Here is an 18,458-nt window from a genome sequence, read left to right on the forward strand (position 1 = left end):
ATGTTGGTGGTAAGTATTGCATGTTTTTATTTGTTGCTTTTTCTTTCGTTACACCGCATTTACTTTTCACGTGTTTGTTGTTTTTCAGTTTTCAGGATGCATTCTTTCGGCAAACATTTATTTGATATGCAATGTTTCTTGATGTGCTGTACCGCGGAACCCCGAAAGATGGATTGTGAAACCAAAAGAGGCCTGCCAGGAGTTGGGCGGATGGGGTGCGGTGGTGGTGGTTGAAAATTCGGAGAAGCCATTTTGGGAGCCCCGGCTTGTGGTTGTGGCGCGCAAGGGGCTGACGCTGCTGGGCGAGTAAAGTTTTCGCGTTCCATTAACTGATTACTGTTAAGCTTCCTTGAGGCTTATCGCGCGGGCAGGACGAGGGAATTTCACGGTTAGGTTTAATCTCTTCCAAGCAACAAAGCCGGGGACGCACAAAGCACAAACCGGTACAGCGGTTTCGGATTCTGGTGAAAATGAGCCTTCCGAAAAACACGAGACGAACCAAGTCCTCGTCCGAACGAAGACGGAAAAACGAGGCCACGCGTTGATGTTTTATGGTATCTTTTTTAAACACCAACCAACCTCGGGGCCGCCGCCGCTGCCGCCACCCGCGGACGAGCAACTATGGCAAACCAAATAAACAGGAATTGCATCCTGTACACGCCACTTTCTCCGTTGGTGGTGGTGTTGTTGTACACTTTTTCCTGTTTGAGATGGCAACGCTTTTGCTCGACGTTCGCCTGAACCTCGCACGGAATGCAGAAGAACGCAGGAAGGCTTTTGCTGACCAGCTGTAGGGTTGCAGTCGCCGCATACCCTTGACAGCGCGTCCCGTCCAGAGGGTGGGCAGCTTACTTTTTTCATGCTAAGAAGCCCTTGAAACAACCTTGTGCCTTGCTAGGCGAGATGCAATGGGACCGTTTGCTGCTGTAACCATGGCAACGGGGAGCCAGAGCAGCCAGAGACATCTAGAGTGACCTGTCAACACATTCATTCCCGTTTTAAGTGTCATTTACCTCGGGCGTTCGTTGGTCCCACGGTGTACACCGTCGTCTACCAACCATTGCTGCTGCTAAATTCCTACACGGCATCATTAATTCTCCTTCAGGATAATTGCAATCGTAAGCTACATAAAGTTCGTTTGGATTTTGTGCAAGTCTGCCATTTTACAGGTACGTACACAGAGAAGCACCACATGCTTTTATAAGGTTGATTTTTTTTGCATCTCTTTTGCTCCTTTTTGCCGCACCTTTCTTAATGGTCGTTTGTCCCCGGCGAGAGGACGGCAGACCGTAACATGGACAAACCGAAAGGCTCCATTGCTGGCGCTCGTACTTTCGGAAAATGTTTTCCTTTGTATCCGTGTCTGTGTGTTTGTGTGTGTGTAATGCAGCTCGTTTGCTGGGTGAGCAAATGAGCAAAAGCGGTCGCTAATCAAACAGACCGACTCTATTTGTGTTTCTTCAAACGAAAACGAAACGGGTCGAGGTCGAAACCAGTGAGGCTTATGGAGTTTTTTGTTGTTGTGTGTGTAGTTGCTGTTGGTTTTACTCGACAGCACCCCCCGCGCTTCCAGATAAATCATGTCGTTTTAAACTGTTTTGAATAAATTTACCCCACCCAGCCCCCAGTACGCCGGGTTGTGTTTCTTTTAACCCGGCTGCATCTTGCCGCGTGCATACTGCACTTGTGAGTTTGAAATTAGATTTTTAGCTTGCAGATGGGCTCCTCTCTCTCTCTCTGTTTCTCTCTCTCTCTATCTCACACACACACGCGCGTACAATGGTCATCGGAAGGTACGGTGACCGGTCTAATGGAGAGCCACGGCGCGCGGCGGTTTGGCAAACTAACGGCTTGACAAAAGGACATGGGCGGGCCGTTTGCTGTAAGAACGTCCCGGTGCTCCGTGAAGGAACGTGGGTAAAACGATTAAATTTTTAATTGCTTCATACATCATCTTGATGAATGATTTTGGTGTTTTGGTTTGCTGCGCGCGCGCGCCCGCTGTCGTGTTGTTCGTTCCTCCGTTGGTTGGTTTGTCCCGTTCGCGTTGTGTGGCGTAGCCGGTAGAACTCAAACGGTGGCATTTTTTGCTGTTGTTGTTGTTGTTGTCGTCGGTGCGGACAACCGGACAAACGGGCGGAAGGGAGAAATAACAACGTTATTATCAAGATTGTACAGCCAAAAGTAGCAAATCATACACAATTTGTGTTTATTCGGTGTTCTCGATAAGGTGTCCAAAATATATGCCGCACCGAGTTGGGAGTTTGGTTTGGTTTTGTTTTCTGTTCTCTTTCTCCCAATGCCAAATCCAAAACGCAAATCGTACTTTCGACATGGGAAATGAATTATTACAGCGTATTTTGGTTTTGCAACCATTCTAGCGATTTGTTACTTTAACCGTTCTGCTCAACCAACCCTCTCGGGGTGACCCAGTTGCGGCCAAAATCCCGTGGGGTGGTAAATAAGTAACGTTAAAATGCAGAACGATGTAAAACGGCAAATGCACATTGTATGCAACATTAAGTTGTCGCTATGTTTTTAAACTTCTCTAATTGGCTCTAACGGGATTATAAAAAAAGCAACTTCAATTACGCTTTAATTTCGCCTCGGTTTAATTGAGAAACTTTAAGCTTTTTGCGAAAAGCGCACCCCGCTCGCAATCAGAACCCACATTTGAATTAATCGAATTGAATCGGTTAATTATATGATGCTGTTTCGCGTGCACTGCAATTGACGTTTTTGCAAATATGCAGCTACGTATGCAGCAATCTGATGTCTGCAAAAAACTCATCCGATGGGGGTTGCTGTTGGAAAAAGCTGACACCGTGACTAATGTCGGTATTACGCATCAGCCGGTACGTGTGGCGTGTGTGTTGGAATTTGCACGCACTAGCTCATCAACGTATGTGTGTGGATGGAAGTCTAACATTCAGCAGACGGGAATGCATCTAATTAATTATTACACTAACTCCGGAGTGGAGTGGCCTCATTCTCATCAGTATACTTGTATCAAATAAAACAGGGAAGTGTGTCATCAACTGTGATGGGATTGAATTGGAATTGTTTTAGCGCTGATTAAGTGAGATTTTGACTTGCTTTCGGAGGACCGTCGCGTTCGGGTTATAAACCCATTCCGTTTGCAGGAGAACAAGCGAGCGATGATCAATAGTCATAAAACATTGAAAAACACGCGATATGTCTCCTAATTGGTGTGCAAAACTAACTCCCATCCCGCCCTCGGCACGGTGTAGAAAAACAAAACAAGGCACATCAATAGTTTTGGCCAGCTATTCAGAAAGACTCGTGTGGCAATTTAAATGAACAGCTGTGGAACCGCCGTCCCCGTTTCCCTCACATCGAGCAATGAAATGAAAAGGCCAAATATACTAAATTATTCCATCATCATTATCCATCTCCCTGCTCGCGTCACGCTTTAGCTGATTCGGGCCGGGTGTCGTGTGCACAATCATGTTTGGCACGGTGGAATAACTGTTCATTAATATTACCAATAATTTATTTGCCCGCTAACATAATTATTTTAATTCCACTCCCCTTGCTAGTCCAACAGGTCTGCCGGGCGAGTGTCATCATTGGCTTGGGGGCTACATGGTACCGAAGTTCCGTTTGTCCGGGTGGAATACAGAAAAGGGAATCGTTGTTTTTTATACATCATTTTGAAACTATTTTTAAAACTTTTATTATTTAATAGGTTTAACCATCGTTTCAATCAATGCAGCTCACCACAACCACTCACTGTCGCTTGGGCGGATGCATTCGTTATTTAGCCGGGTTAACATTCGACATCATGAGCCGAGGCCAACTCCATCCAGAATCACCTACGATTACTGTTTCATTGCACCATGAATAACGTATTCGTATCACTCTCCGCCTCTCTGTGTGTGTGTGTGGTTGGGCTGAGTGTGGCGAAAACAAGACCACGGAAGGACGTGCATCAAAGTGCAATCGGAAATCGGCCACCCAACGCGCAACCTAATTGCAGTGGTCACGGCGGTGGAGATGATGGTGGTCCAAACACCACGAAACCCCACCCCACTTCCACCCGGCGAAAGGATAGTGTGGGCGAGTGTGTCGCGGTATCACTTTCGTGCCACCAGTGCTGGTCGTAATCCGATGACGAGAGAGAGCCCACCCTCCACCCCAAGGATTGGCATTCGAAAATGAACATCAAATTAGCTTGTTACGAATTTAATTCGGTTGTTACCTTTTCCGTGCATACGCCTCACCGAACGCCTCTATTGAGTTCCAACGGGATGGCCGAGAGGAAGGCAGGTGGTGTTTGGGAATTGGGAAAATTTCAATTTCTGCTGGCATAATTTATGCATGCGGGGAGGGCGGGCGCTCATGCAACGGAGCTTTCGGAACTGATTGCTCTGGTGGCATGGATTGCTTTTGTTTTTCTTGCCCACCTGTGCTCTTATAGATGTGTTGTACTTTTTGTTGTATTTTGGGGGCTTGAGGGGGGGGGGGGGGGTGGCATAATCCTCTACTCCCCGTAGTGTACGCCACGGTCATTAGGGAGGACCGGTGTACCATTGGAGTCGAAATTCGATAATTTCCAGGCAATGGAAATACCAGGTTCTGCATTGCATAGCAGGGCGAATGAGGGTGGACCGGTTCCCCGTGCTCATGGAATAATTGTAATAATTTGCATTAATCGTTAGGAAGTACATGTGCCCATGTACTTGACCCACCGATTCGTGCGGTGGCTTTCGCCGGGTGTAATGAAGACCGGGGGCTTACTGTGCTTAATCCCCGCTGATCAAAGCGGAACGAACTACATTTCACATTATGCCCGGCTAATCACGGGGACCCGGTCAATACACACCGAGGCCAGCACAATCGGTCGTTGAGGGAGAGGGGGCGAAGCGCCAGAACTTATCGATTCATTACACTCGGTTCGGTTAGTTTGGTTGTTCGTGGGCTTTTACACCTGGCGGTAGCCAATGCGGGGATAATCTGTTCGATTAGCTGAGCAGGAATCAGTGTTTCACTTAACCTCGAAGAATTTTCCTGGAAGGGCTTGTTTTGAATTGAACGATTATTGCACTGTTTTGCAATCCCACCCCAGAAAGGTGCAAAAAAATGAGTTTGCAGAAACGATTTGGGAAATTTACAGGACAATTTACACCTATTACAATACTACGAAATGTCTTTTTAGCCAGGATCTGTTTCGAAACTGATGAAGGCCTCTTAATTTTGCTGGAAAGATACTTAACACCAACATCAGTTTTGATGTTCTGAAAAGGGACCTAAGTGATCTAATTGTAGACCAAAATCAGTCAAGACATAGACAGTGTTCGTCTCTCATCTGGGACAGTCAAATTGATTAAAGTCAAACTGTTAAGTCCATTACCGGCAGTAAGCTACTACAGATATTTCTGCATTAAATCGCATGATCGTTTACTACCTTGTTGGTACGTTGTTACTGACTCATACCTACCAAACGTACAAGCTACAAACGAACCAATTTATTCATCGCTGCCCTTCGCTGTACCGCTTGCGCTTTGTTTGATGTACACAGATTCCTTTACCAACATGCGATGGATATTGTGAAAAGAAGTTAATTGGAATTGCAGACTTTCAAAGAAGAACCCACTTACCTGTTATCTCACTCGCATCGCAATCCCTCTCGCCACTTTCTTTCTTTCGGCACGTGTGTAGCAGCAGAGGAGCCACAAATGGAGTTCTGTACTCGACAGTACAAACAAAAGGTCGTAACAAGAAAAGAAAGCGTTACCGTAACCGCTCCGAGATTCGTAGAAAAGAAATCATCAATTTATTTGAGTCTATGCAACATCATTACGTACAGTAAAATCGTATATATGTATTGCACAAAGATGACGCACGGTGAGAGTGTCTGTTTGAATTGGTGGTGGTGGTGGTGGTGATGGAAAGTGAAGATCCTGTAGAATGCCAGAGACGGCTCTGACGGCGCTTTGTGCTTCAGCGGGAAGACTGTGGCGAAGCTGGTGAAACAAAAACCTCATGATGAATGTTACTGTCCGGTTGTGTTTTTGTGTCCTTAAAGCGTCATCCGGCGAACGAACATGAAGGGTGGGTGGATGGATGGTTGGGGGGACAAAATGATAACATTACCACTTTTAACGCTAGAGACCACCCATTCATTTGATTCGCCTTTGAAACGAATCACGTGAAGGGGTGTTTTACTTTGGATTGGGGAAGAGGGAGTTTTCAGCTAATGATAACAAGTCTTATTCGCTACGCTCGGTACCTCGAACCTCAACGCACCTCCAAGCTACTGTTTCATACATCTTTCTTCGCTTTGACGCTAATGCCGTGACGTACATCCGTTTTGCGCTCAAACACTGGACAGCCATTGTATTTACATTGTGGGGATTGTATTGTGTCCCGATGGCTGCCATTTTCCCGGCCACTGCCCGCGGTACGGTCGAAGGTGAGAGAGCAGGTTAATGAGATGTGGTAGCGGTGTGTGTGTGCGGTGGAACAGGTGTCTTTGGCATAGTAGGCTGCGGTGTCCTTGTGATCTGTCTGGTTGCTATGCAAAGAGCTCGGTAACATGCAAGATGCATGGCGCGTCGATGCTGGCCGCGTTCCATTACGGTTCGTATGTGTGAGTGAGTGTGTGTGTGTTTGGGCTTTGTAATTGTAACGGCTAATGGATTATTTACATTTGCAATCGGAGTTTGGAATTGGTTTGAGATGACCGCATTCCGGTGCCTTGTGTATCGTTACAGCTGGGGCATGTTTGATGGGTTGGCAACGCAAATGGATCCGATCCGATTACTGCGAAATGGGCCACAGACCTGCTGCCAAGTTGCTGCACCGCTCGGTTACTGTTTGGTGGTTTCGGGGAGGACACTTTGCTGACATTGAACAACGTTTGCCACTCGCCAGACTGCTTTTCTTAGGACTAGATTTCTTCTAACTATAAATGTACACATGATATCCATTCCGGATGGGGCCAGACTGCGTCATCCTGCTGGCCGACTGCCGCTGTCGCCCGACAAACATTGGAGTGCGTCTCCACATCACGGCGAGGGTTTTTACGCCGTAAATCACCTGCCGGTGCCACCTAACGGGCTGCTGATCGATTTTACCAGCCAGCACAGCCCGGTCGACGCTAATGATAATATTAAATTTTTACTCCCGCCCAGGTAGGCCAACCATCGGTCGAGCGGCCCGTGGCCGCGGTGGCTAAAGCTGCGATTATTTATTAAAACGCTATTAGCGCTACTGTTGCCGTGCTGCATTGCGGCTGGCTGCTCTCCATTGATGACGTGCACCACAACGCTGGCGGAGTCTGCGGGGAGAGGGAGAGGAAGAGAAACAGAGAGAGAGAGTGAGGGAGAGAGAGAGACTACTGGTTAATATTGTGCAGGAGGTTAGGCATTTGTTCGAGCAAATGAACCGTTGTTAATAACTCATCAAACCTTGCTGGTGAAGCGGGGTCAATTTGGTGGGATTAGCAGAGCGGCCGATCCTGCCCTGGCCTAGCCACTGACGCCACCAACACCTAACTATGATTCAAACTTAAAGCCTCCATGCATGCATGGTGGCAAGTAATTCGGGGAGTGTAAATTGGTTGACAAATCGCTCGATCGCTCGGCTGGAATTGAATTTTAATCAGCATTCAGGCGCTGGCAGGCGGTGTGCAGTGTGCGGGAATGCTGTATAAAATTCATTACTCATTATTGCCCGGCCCCGGCAATATGGGGAAGTGAAGGCCCCGCCGGTTTGATGCAAATCACAACTAGCGGTGCGATTTATGCCACATTATCATACTAATTGTTATCGGACTTAACATTCGATGTTCGGTCGTCAGATTAAATGGCAAAACATGGGATTGGTTGGTGGCCGTCGGCGTTCCCTTTGGCCGATCCGGATCAGGATAGTGGTAATTTAATCACTCACACACACATACACAGAGAGAGAGAGAAAGAAAAAAAGTGATACGCAAATGCATTCAGGCCTTGGCTGTGCAACACTTGCCTCGGGGTGCTGCGAAAAACGACTCATCAAGTTGGGTGTGGAAGAAAAAATAGGGCACAAGACTCCATTTGGGCTCCATTTGTCGAGCGGTTCGCATCGAAAGTGGCAGCAGCAGAGAAGGAGCATCGTGAGCAAGTGTTTTATTCATGAGCTTGAAATTCAAATGCACTGTGCTGGAAAGGCAAATAGAAGAAGGACAGTTGCAGCAGTCTTTTTTTCGCGCGCGCGTGTGTATGTGTGTGTGTGTGTAAGTGAGTGCTTTTCTTGCCCTTGCCATCTTCCTCGGCGACAGGATATTTACATTTGCGTCCGTTCATCGGCAATTTAGGATCGGATGAGTTTATTTGCTCGAGCGAAACTGGAGGCCAGCAGCAGCAGTTCGACTGGTTTTTTTTTCTTGGAATCCACACACCAAAAAAAGGATGTAGCAAATACAATGTAGAAGGGATACACACACACACACGCGCGGAGCAAATGCGCATCGGACAAATCACCGTCGGCACATTGGGCACGCACCATTTCCATTTCGAGGCAAGATGCAAAACCGATTAAAAAAAAACCGGACCAATCCCTCCCGCCTGGGGACAGCACACTGATTGCGAAATGATCCGGTGGGTGTGTGTGTGTGTAGTAGCGAGGGTTTATGGTGATGCCAGCTGACACGCACAATTTTTTTTTTGGTTTTTACCTCAAAGAGCTACAGAGGAAAACGGCAAAATGGATCCTTTCGGTTGGAGCTGAGTAAAATGGGGGAGCAAAAAGTGGAGCGAAATAAAAACAAAAGGGAACGCTGCCCAGTGTGCCCTTTAAAAGTCCATTACTATTCTCGCACCCAATGCCCGGTGGGATTATAAAGGTGCATTGGGTCGGTCTTGGGTCGGTTATAGAACTGTGGACTGTGGGTTTGGACCTGGAATCTGTTTTTTTTTGTCGCTGGTTGCTCTCTATGTCTGTGATCCCTCACAAAAATATGTTTTCTTGCATACTGAGTGGGGGAAAAAAAATGATTAAACTCCTTAAAATAAGATAGATAAGGTAGTGGCGTTGTTTTTTTCATGCACTGTTACGCTTGTCGCTGGTGCTTTGGGGTTAGTGGGTAAAAAAGAGGGTCACCTTTTATGCATAATGAAACAACAGAGTCTTTGAACCGACACCCTTGACGGTGGTGGTGGTGGTTAATGCTCTTGTTTGCTTGCTTGCTTGTGGGAGAAGATTTCATACACTGATCAGGTATTTTTCTTCGCCAAATTACAGGTGTTTGGTAAACGAAACAGCTTCCCTTCGGGCCCTGGTGGGTAGAGCAACGGCTTTGAACTAGGGCGTCACGAGGGCCTGTTTAGCTAGAATTGGTTCACACCACGTTTTAGCCGAGAGTTAGACGCAATTAGATAAGCTAATTGTGCTGAAAGAGACACTCTTGGCGGTGCCTTAAAATCATTTAAACGAAGAGGGCGCCAACAAGGCCAGTAGTGTCTCCAGCTCTCCCCCCCCCCTAGCAGCCCCCAAACAGTAATGGCAAATGCTGCCATTTTCATGATCCACCAACCCATATTCATACGAATCGGCTCATTTCGCTTATCAATTTCATTTTCATTTCGTTTCATTTACATTCTAATTAGCTGCTTCGGTTCGGCGCTGTTCCTATGCTGCCCGGGGGCCGTACCCGGTGTCCGGTGTCGACATGTATGTGCCCTGCCCCCCTTGCATGCATTTCACAACCGCTTCCTCCTTCCTCGAACGCCCAAACGTTCGTAGTGCACGTTTCTTGATGCAAAACAACTCGAGCGTATTTGCGAAACGATTCCATTTTCCCACCCAGTGGGCACTGTGGGCACGGTCCCTGCGAGTGGGGCAAATAAACGCAAAAATTGGCCACCTTTTATCTGGTGCGCGGTGGTGCGCCTTTTTTTCCGCACCCTTAATTATTCCACGTCGGCACGGGACCATTGGCGAGACCGAGCTCCGAGGCGTGATGGAGGTTAGTTTACCCCTTTTTTTTGCTTGCTTCTGATGGCAAACCGGGGCGGCAGAGTGGGCACGTGGCACAGCATCCCTTCGCAATTGTCACTGCGGTCGTACACGTCGTCGAGTGCTGCTTCTTCATGATCACCTTCCGGTTTTGGGAGGGGGGGAGCATCAAGCATAGCATCAAGCAACTACAGGAAGATTCTTAGGGAGTTGTGCGTTTTTTCACTTCTCTGATAGCGCTACACAACGGAATCGCGGAACCATCCCTTCCGAAGATCCATAGAGAGGGCGGGAGGGAGTGAGGGAAACAGAAATGGGAAGGGAAAGATGCGAGGGAATTAATATTCATCGTTTATACTCCAGTTTTAAATTAAACATTCTACAGAACGTGACACTCGGCACTTTGTGCGCCGTGTGTCCAACGATTGCGTACGTGGGAACGTGCGTCCATCGTGGGCACCCGTTGCTCCCTATCCACCCCTCACTCCGCCACTTGGAGCAAGGTTTGAGCGTGTGTGTGTGTGTGTGTGTGTGTAAATGTACTCAGTGCCTCGGGAAGGAGTGATATGAATAATGAAAGCTGATAGTACTGCGCCGTTCCGGGTCAACTGATGCGATGGGCCTGTTTCACCAGGTGTGGCACAGCGATGGCCCCCGGCAGCATCCCCCGTCGCTTCCAACGGCACAGCTTGGACACTCTCACCAGCACCCAGCAGTGTAGCGAGAAGGAGCGAAAATAAAAGCGCTCGCTCGCTTTTTGTGTGATCTTGCTTTTTTGTTTCGTCCGGTCGGGACGCTTGCAGGCGAAAGTATCGCATGTCACGATGACGCGAACCGGCTGCAGGTGTCGTTTGCGAAGGCTGGCGGAACACCGCCAACCCCCAAACAGCCAGAGCAAACATTGCAAAGCGAGGCTGGAGCCGCTGGAATGCAGCGCACATGGTTCCCAGAAAGCGGTCGTAACGGGGACGAACGAACGAACAAAAAGAGGGTGAAAAAAGTACGAAAGTAACACACTTCAATGCCGGCAGTGTGGCCAGGCAGCCTCAGGGACACGAGCAAACAGAGCGAACCTGATAGCGCGCGGGAACAAATTCGTACCAGAACCAGGGCGGGGCAGAGCCTTTCCTTTGCACAACACTCCGATAAGGGCAGGCGATGGGCAGGGTGGGAGGGCCCGATGAAGAAGGGCCACAATCTGGAACGTTCAGGGCCTTTCCCGCAAGGCTTTTATCTTTTTAGTCTGTTCTGTTCTTTTGCATCGTGTGTGCAACGCTTTGCATGGATTTGCTTTCTCCGGAGGCTTTGGGCTTACTGAAATATGTGTCTGTGTTTGTGTATGTGTGTATGTGGTTGTGTGCGTATCATTTGAATAACCACCACCGGGAGGCACACCGGTTCTCATGGCTCGCGTTCTTCTCGTCCGGGAAGATCCTGCCACACCTCCCCGCGCAAGACCGCACATTTTGCTCCGCTTACGTGCAGGGAGGTCGTCGGGAAGGCCCTTGGTCCAGATTGGATTGGAAGGTCCTTGGACACAGCAGCGGATGCCGAATATTCCACCACACGTTTCACTAATATTTCAGGCTTTAGAATGAGCGCCAGTAATGATCTTTTGTTCCGCGAAAGACCGCCGGAAGTGTGCCTTTCCTTCCAACTAACACCAACAGCAATGGTCACTTCTGCTAGGTAGGAGGTAATGGAAACTTAGCGGGAGAGTAGTTGCTTAAACTACTTTCGACGGAGCGTTGCCTTGATATTTGCCTCGGCAAACCCGCTTTGATGTTGTCTATTCTTTCCCCTTTGTCTCGGTGTGTGATGACAAGCCTTGACAAAATGGGGTCACCAACGAGGTGCGATGTTTTGTTTGCAATGCACTGTTGCTACATTGTTACTACAACTCGGGGCGTTAAGAAGAGCCGTTAAAGCTGTCGTGTTGTAAGCAGCTCAACGATTTAAGAGGAATAAAACGCTCAATCACTTAAAACTGTTGGACCGCCTGGCGCTCGTAACAACACGTGTCCGCTCGCAGGTTTTGTTTCTCCCACACCAATTATGACGGATCGATGGCATAACAAATGATAAACATCCATCAAAATCAGTATAATAGATGGAATTGTTTGGCTTGGAATTTTTGGCTGATCGTTCCCGTCCATCTTCCGAATTTGGTGCACGTTCGTTTCGTCCCTCTTCCGTGTTGGTGCCTCGCTCCTCGGGAGGAATAGAATTCATTTCGATAATATTTTCCATTAACAACGCACCACTGCCGGCTCCACCCAATCTAGCCCCCCCGGACTCTTTGTAGAGAAGCAAGAAAAAAAAAAACATCGTAAGTTTCCTTCACTGGCTAAAGTTTCGCATGAATTTTCGAACATTAACATAAACTTCTCCAGCGAAGAACGAACCATCTCTCTTTCTCTTACTAGTCCCGTCTCATCTTAAGGATTCGGCGAGCAGGAGGCGAATATTTTATGTACACAATATAATCCGCCTTTCCAAAAAGCTGCCGGTAAGCGCACGGTTCGCAGGAAGTCGAGCTGGAATGAATGGAAAAGCTGAAGTGCAAATTTTAAACGACCATTGGCAAAACTCATCCCAGCTGCACAGCGCGTACTACATGGAGGAGCGCAAAGTGATGGAAACAAAAGGAAGCAACACAACGGGGGAAAAAAAGAAATGGAGAAAGCTTTCGGAAATGCTGCCGTTGCAGGTAAAACTCATAACTTAATTATTGCCCGAATGCAAAATTGGTCGCGCAAATGTCGGTACGGATCACGCTTCTCCTTCGATAGCGCGTTGTGTGCCACCGGCTCGGCTGATAGCACATGGCTTTCCCCTGAACCCCGGTGCGTGCTGCTGCTGTGTCCATTAGGGAAGGAGAAACTATGGAAAACAAACTAGCAACGAGCAATGATTATAACGATACGATGGATGCGTCACCGTGTGGATGGTAATTGAATTTATTGAAAACTTTTGAACGAAACACACAAAAAAACACGCAAAGGGAACAGAAAATGTTCCCCGTAGCATCGAGGTTCGTTTATAGTTTCTTTTGACACGTCCTTTTTCCGCGGACCCACTTAAACAAGGAGGGGGTGGGAGGTGAAAATTGAAAATTGAATTTAATGGAATAAAACTTTTCATTTCGGTGCACTGCCAAGCGCGACAAACGGTGCCAGCGGTGGACGGATGGGCTTTTGCTGTGGGTGCTGGGGGGAGAGGTGCGGGTATAAATTTCACCACGCCGTCGTTGGTGTGCGTGTATTGGCTTGCTGTGCGACTACTGTCATCAGGTGGCGAAGAAGCTATCGGCTTGCTGCGACCACCGCCGACCTGTCAGCGGTGCAGCCGGAAAACGCAGCCGGAACATCAGCAGCAGCAGCAGTCGTTAAACAACGCGGCGCGAGCTTTCTAAGCGCCAACTCAAATGGAAAGTTTGTGCGAAAGCCGCTGCTGCGGGATGTGTGTGTGTGTGTGTGTTGAGTGTGGGGTGAGTTATAATCGCTGTGGTGTAGTTTTATAACCGGCTGGGGTTGGGGCTGGCTTGGAAACCACCGCTGACAAGGTGGGGCTGTGGGCGTTGTGGGCACGAGAAAAGTCGCGTCAGTATTGCCGTGGACTTGGCAGCGTGCAGGTGGTAAAATTAATTTGAATAATTTCCTGAGCAAATATATTTTACTCCTTCTTTGCCTCCCCCCTCCACCCGGCCCTTCCCAACGACACCTATTTGCTCATTAAAAAGGACAAGACACCGCGACACAATGAGCGGTGGCACAGGCGGGGCAACATTTATCCTGTTCTCTTCCCCCTCCCACCTAAACCCTCGGCGTGCATGTGTGTGTGGCTTTGTTATCAACGTGGCAACACTAACATTCGGGAAGTGTCGTCAGTTGGCGCTGTTTGCGCGTCGGCTTTATAACCTTTGCCGTGGCCACTTCACGTATGAAAAGGCGCATGGAATTGGGGGCGCGAGCGGTAAGAGAAGTTTTATCTTTCACACTATCTCTATCGCCAACGCGCTCAACTGTCAGTGTGGTGTGCGGTGGTTAAGAATCTTAAAATAATTTCCCTCCCACCACCCCCACCCAGTGTGGTGGTGTTGCCCAAGTGTTGTAATAATTATTCATCACCCAGACGCGGCTGTACCGCGTTGACTTGGCGGAAGCTTATCGTCTTTGTGCGGCGCCACAGAAGCCAGCAGCAGTTCGCAAACGCACAATTCGTGCTCAGCAAAGTGAAAAAGTAGATATGTGTGTGTGTGAGTGTGTCTTCATCTCATCATCTCCCCGTTGATGTTTCTGTTTCACCCTCCACCCCGATTTCAAAGTATGTTTTATAGCGCCAAAGTGCTAAAACACGTAAAACTGCGATAAGGAACAGTTTGGCGTTTTTTTTTGTGTGCAGCGGTTTTGGAAGGACAACTTGTGCGCCAAGGACTACCGCGAAAGTTGGCTCATTTTTGATAAGGCGTTTTCGATTCGATCTTTAGCACAGCACAGCGCTCCGGCAGCAACATCAGTCGCTAATGAATGAATAATAAAAAGTAAATTTATGCCAAACATCAACAAGACTGGCAAGGCCAAAAAAAAAGAAAAAAGGGAAATTACTTCAGGCACGTGGCAGTAGTACAAGCGTGCGCTCGCGCAAGGGTGTTGTTGCGTACTATTGCGTGCGGTTTTTGGTTGCATATTTTAAACGTACTCTGCGGTTGAAAGGGGGTCCCCATTTAGTGAGGTTAGAGATTGGTAAAAATCGGTAAAATTTATGTAGCGTAAAATAGATGTCCCTGTTTTACCCGCGCCTAACGATATCAGGGACCGGCAATCGCGGGCGAGCATAAATTATGTGCCTATCGAATGCGGCGTCTTTTTTTCCTCCCTCGTGTGTGTGTGTGTGTGTGTGTGTGTGTGTTGCAACTTTTAGTGGCCATTAGCGCCAGATACTAACCGTAGCGGCGATCAAATCGGCGTCCTCGGTTTTGGGCGAGGTTTCGCGTTGGAGAGCGGAGTATGGAATTAATTCGTTCCTAATCGCATGCATCTCGTACGTAGCAAATCGATGCAAACGAGTAAACGAACCCTCCGGTCCCTTGCGTTCATTGGAACACACATGATTCAAGCATGCTAAACAGGTTCGGGTGAATATTTTACAATCCTTCTCGCCCTGTTGCCGATTGTTCGCCGCCGGGGGATTTATACCCTTGCGAGTGTCCGCTGCTAGTGGTGGTGGTTTATTTGTTGCCAAATGAAATTACAGCACGCCCGCTTCCGGTGCCAGGCAATTTGTAAGGGTCTGTTAATTTTAAATCGCATTCGCAATCGTTTTACATCGTCGCGGGGGAATGGAGTAGTGGGGCAAGGACACATTGTGTTTCACTTTCCCGATCGGTATCGGGCAACATGACGGGGGCAACATATCCTGCGTACTACCACTCAAACACACACACACACATAGATGCGCCCTATGGCCTCGTTCGGTACGATGGCGCGTACGATTGATGGTTTGCGGGCGTCCCCCTTTTTTCCCGGAAACAAACCGCAGAATCGGTTCTACGGCGGCGCCCGCTTTGGCCAGGATTTGCCGAACGGTCCCGGCCGGAAGTGGTACTCGGTATCGTACTAATCGTGCTGAAAATGAGTTCCTTTTCGAAGCTATTGTGCAATTTATGGTTTCGGTGTGCCCGGAGACGCCCACGTTGCTGAAGGCAGTTTACCGGATTCATTTCCGGAGTGGGGGGGGCGGGTGTGCAGTAGACCGGGGTGTGGTTCGAAGATTCTCATCCCCAACCCAACATCGGAAAGCGGAGGTTTTCCTTTTTGCGATTGCTGCCCGTTGATAAGCGGGAAATTAATTGCTTTCCACTTTTTGACCAACATTTTTCAATTCCCCTTGTGTACGTATCGGTACGGCAGGCAAGAGGGTTCGGTTGTTCGATGCAATGAAGGAACCGTTTGTTTAGAGAGGGAACCGTGTGTTCTGCTACCACTGCTCGCTCGATCGATGGCCAACGTCAGCTGAAGCATCGAGGTGATTTGTGTGAAATTCGTATAAAATAAGCATTAACTGTTGAGCGCTAAATTGGGACGCATTTCGTCAATTAACAGATCGTCGATGAAGTGTCGCAAATGCCATTTTGTTTCCCTTCCAACGCCTGTTCTGTTTAGCTTCAACGTTCACTCCCACCTCGAGATGGCAGCGATTGGCTTTTGTTTTTTTGTTGTTAGTCAGGAGAAAATTCGCGTTTTCCACTGTGTGTTTCCCTCGCTCCTGCCACAGCTGAAGGACATACTTTGGTTCGCGCGCGCGTGAATGGTGCCGTGCTGCTGGCCGCCCTCTGCTTAACGTTTCGTGACCAAGTGCTATTATTGATGTGAGAAGGTGAGGCAAGAAAGAAAAACATGCCAGCACCAAGCATGGAGAATGGAATGAGGCAGCAACGATAGGCCACGCAGGCCCTGGCAGTGGTGAGAAAACGCAGAAGTTCGCTTTCGTTTCGGTCTATAAACTTTTATTACAATTCCACTCCTAGTCAAATCGGCTCGGCTGGGGCTCTTGTTTTTATGCGTCGGCCCCAGCGACGGCGCCGAAGGTAAGGGCGAATGATAACACACAAATTAGATTAAACATATTTTACCATTCAATCGATGTGTTGGGCTTTTACTGTGCCAGCAGTGCCTTTTTTTATACGTTTTCTACTTTTTGCGCAACTAGTTACGCTTTGTTGGGCGCTTGCACACGCCAATAATAGGCTGGCTGTTGTTTCGCTGTGCCGTTTCTTTCTCCCTGCCCCCGTGCCGAAACGAAACAATTGTACTTGTTTTATGCCTTTCCGCCTCGTTTATGTCGAAGTCGTTACCTGTCGTTCGCCGTCCTGCCGTCTTGCCGCGTCCCACCTTCCGACCTTAAACTGCTGACAGTTTAAAGCACTTTTTGAAAACAGTTTTTGGAGAATAAAACATCGCACATGGTGTTATTTCCACTCACTCTGCCACACAACAGTAAGCACCCGGGCCAGGTGGTACGTGGTGTTTTCGGCATTAAAATTTTACATTCACACAACTTTGCCCAGCTCCGTGAAGTGTGCGCAGACAAGGCAAGGGTGGGATTTGCTGCTACAACTCCACACGTGCTGCTTCCCTTCCGTGCTTCCGTCGTGGCCTGTTTGGTCTGCACAACAACCCCTATTTGAGTTTTCCAAGGAAGTCAAACAAAGTTTGGCCGGATGCCGGCGTGCCTAGCTTGATGTGTGGAGTTCGGTCGACCTTCGAGCAGTCGTTCGATTTAGCAGATGAGCAATTTTTAGAAAGTGATTAAAAGGAGCAACTACGTGATTAAACTTTTCACCCGAAGGTTTGTGCTTCGCTTTCCGCACCGGGCATACACAGACAGTCAGCCGTGTGGGAACGAGTTTATCTGTTCATGGGCGGGCAACACCTTACTATCTGTTGAGGATTGCGCTTTTTCCGGTTTCCTGTTAGTGAGTGAGTGAGTGAGTGAGTGAACAGTTGTGTCAGATTTCCGAGGACAGAGTGGAGAAGCGAGTGGAATACACACACACACACACAAAACTTTCTCAATCGCAAAGTCAGTGAGAGTGTTTTTTTTCTGTGGGTTTCTGTGCCTGTGTGTGTGTGTGCGTTTGTGGCTGAGATTGGTTGGGAATCACGGTAACAACATCCTTGAAGCGGAGGACCTTTCCGTGACCGCAGCACACTTCCCGAGCGGCAAGCGGCTACAAATCGGGCCAGCAAGCAATCGGCTTCCGTACTTTCGTCGAACATGCTAATTAACTTTACACATTGCTCTCCAATTATCCGGCCCGACCGCATGTTTTGTAGAGTTTTGGTTTGAAATTAGGTTACGGGTTGGTTGGCTGCGGTCGGTCGCCGTGGAGCGACTATTGGGTGGTGTTTGTTAGTTTCGGGTCCGTGAAAACAAAAAAAAACTGAAACAGGAAGGCAGTGGGGAAAGTTAGTTCTTTGTTTCTTGTAAAACGAAACAAGTTGAGTAACTTAACTGCATTGTGATTGTGATTAACAGTTTTCTGAGTCTGAGCGTAAGTTGCAATGGAAGTACAAAATGAATCCGAATGTGTAGTTGAGAATTTATTTGCTGGATTTTAACTCTGCATTGAGAACTTTTCATCTAGTCATGCGTTGACTTAACACATCAATAAATGTCAAGTGTGCAGTTTTCAGTTGGGTCTAAAGGCTTTTGAAACCGTTTCAGGGATTTTTCTATATAATCGGTAATGAGTAGAGCTGGGAAGAGAAAGGACAGAGCAACGCTGATGACATTAAAATGAGCATTCGCAAACGGCCAATACTTGTTTTTTTTAATGCCGTTTAATCTCTTAATCCTTCTCGAAAGCAAATTACTCGGAGCGCTTTCCTTGATGACATTAAATTGCAAACACCACCAGCGGTGGGCCCACAGAAACCCACCAGAAACGGAATGAGCGATGAGGAGAGGGATATTGAAAAATAATTCATAGCTTG

At 48.0% G+C, this 18,458-nt stretch overlaps 1 protein-coding gene across 1 annotated transcript in view; it reads right to left on the reverse strand.

Annotated features, from left to right (window-relative positions):
• Positions 1-5,774: 5,774 nt before the first annotated feature.
• LOC120949152 (protein sidekick-1-like) overlaps positions 5,775-18,458 on the reverse strand; it is a 48,148-nt gene continuing 35,464 nt past the window's right edge. Inside the window, exon 5 of the mRNA XM_040366210.2 lies at positions 5,775-7,303. Within this exon, the coding sequence (XP_040222144.1) occupies positions 7,059-7,303 (245 nt within the window). The 3' untranslated portion in view covers positions 5,775-7,058. The remainder of the gene's footprint in view (positions 7,304-18,458) is intronic.

Source organism: Anopheles coluzzii, chromosome 2 (genome assembly GCF_943734685.1).
Source record: "Anopheles coluzzii chromosome 2, AcolN3, whole genome shotgun sequence".
Classification (NCBI taxonomy): domain Eukaryota; kingdom Metazoa; phylum Arthropoda; class Insecta; order Diptera; family Culicidae; genus Anopheles; species Anopheles coluzzii.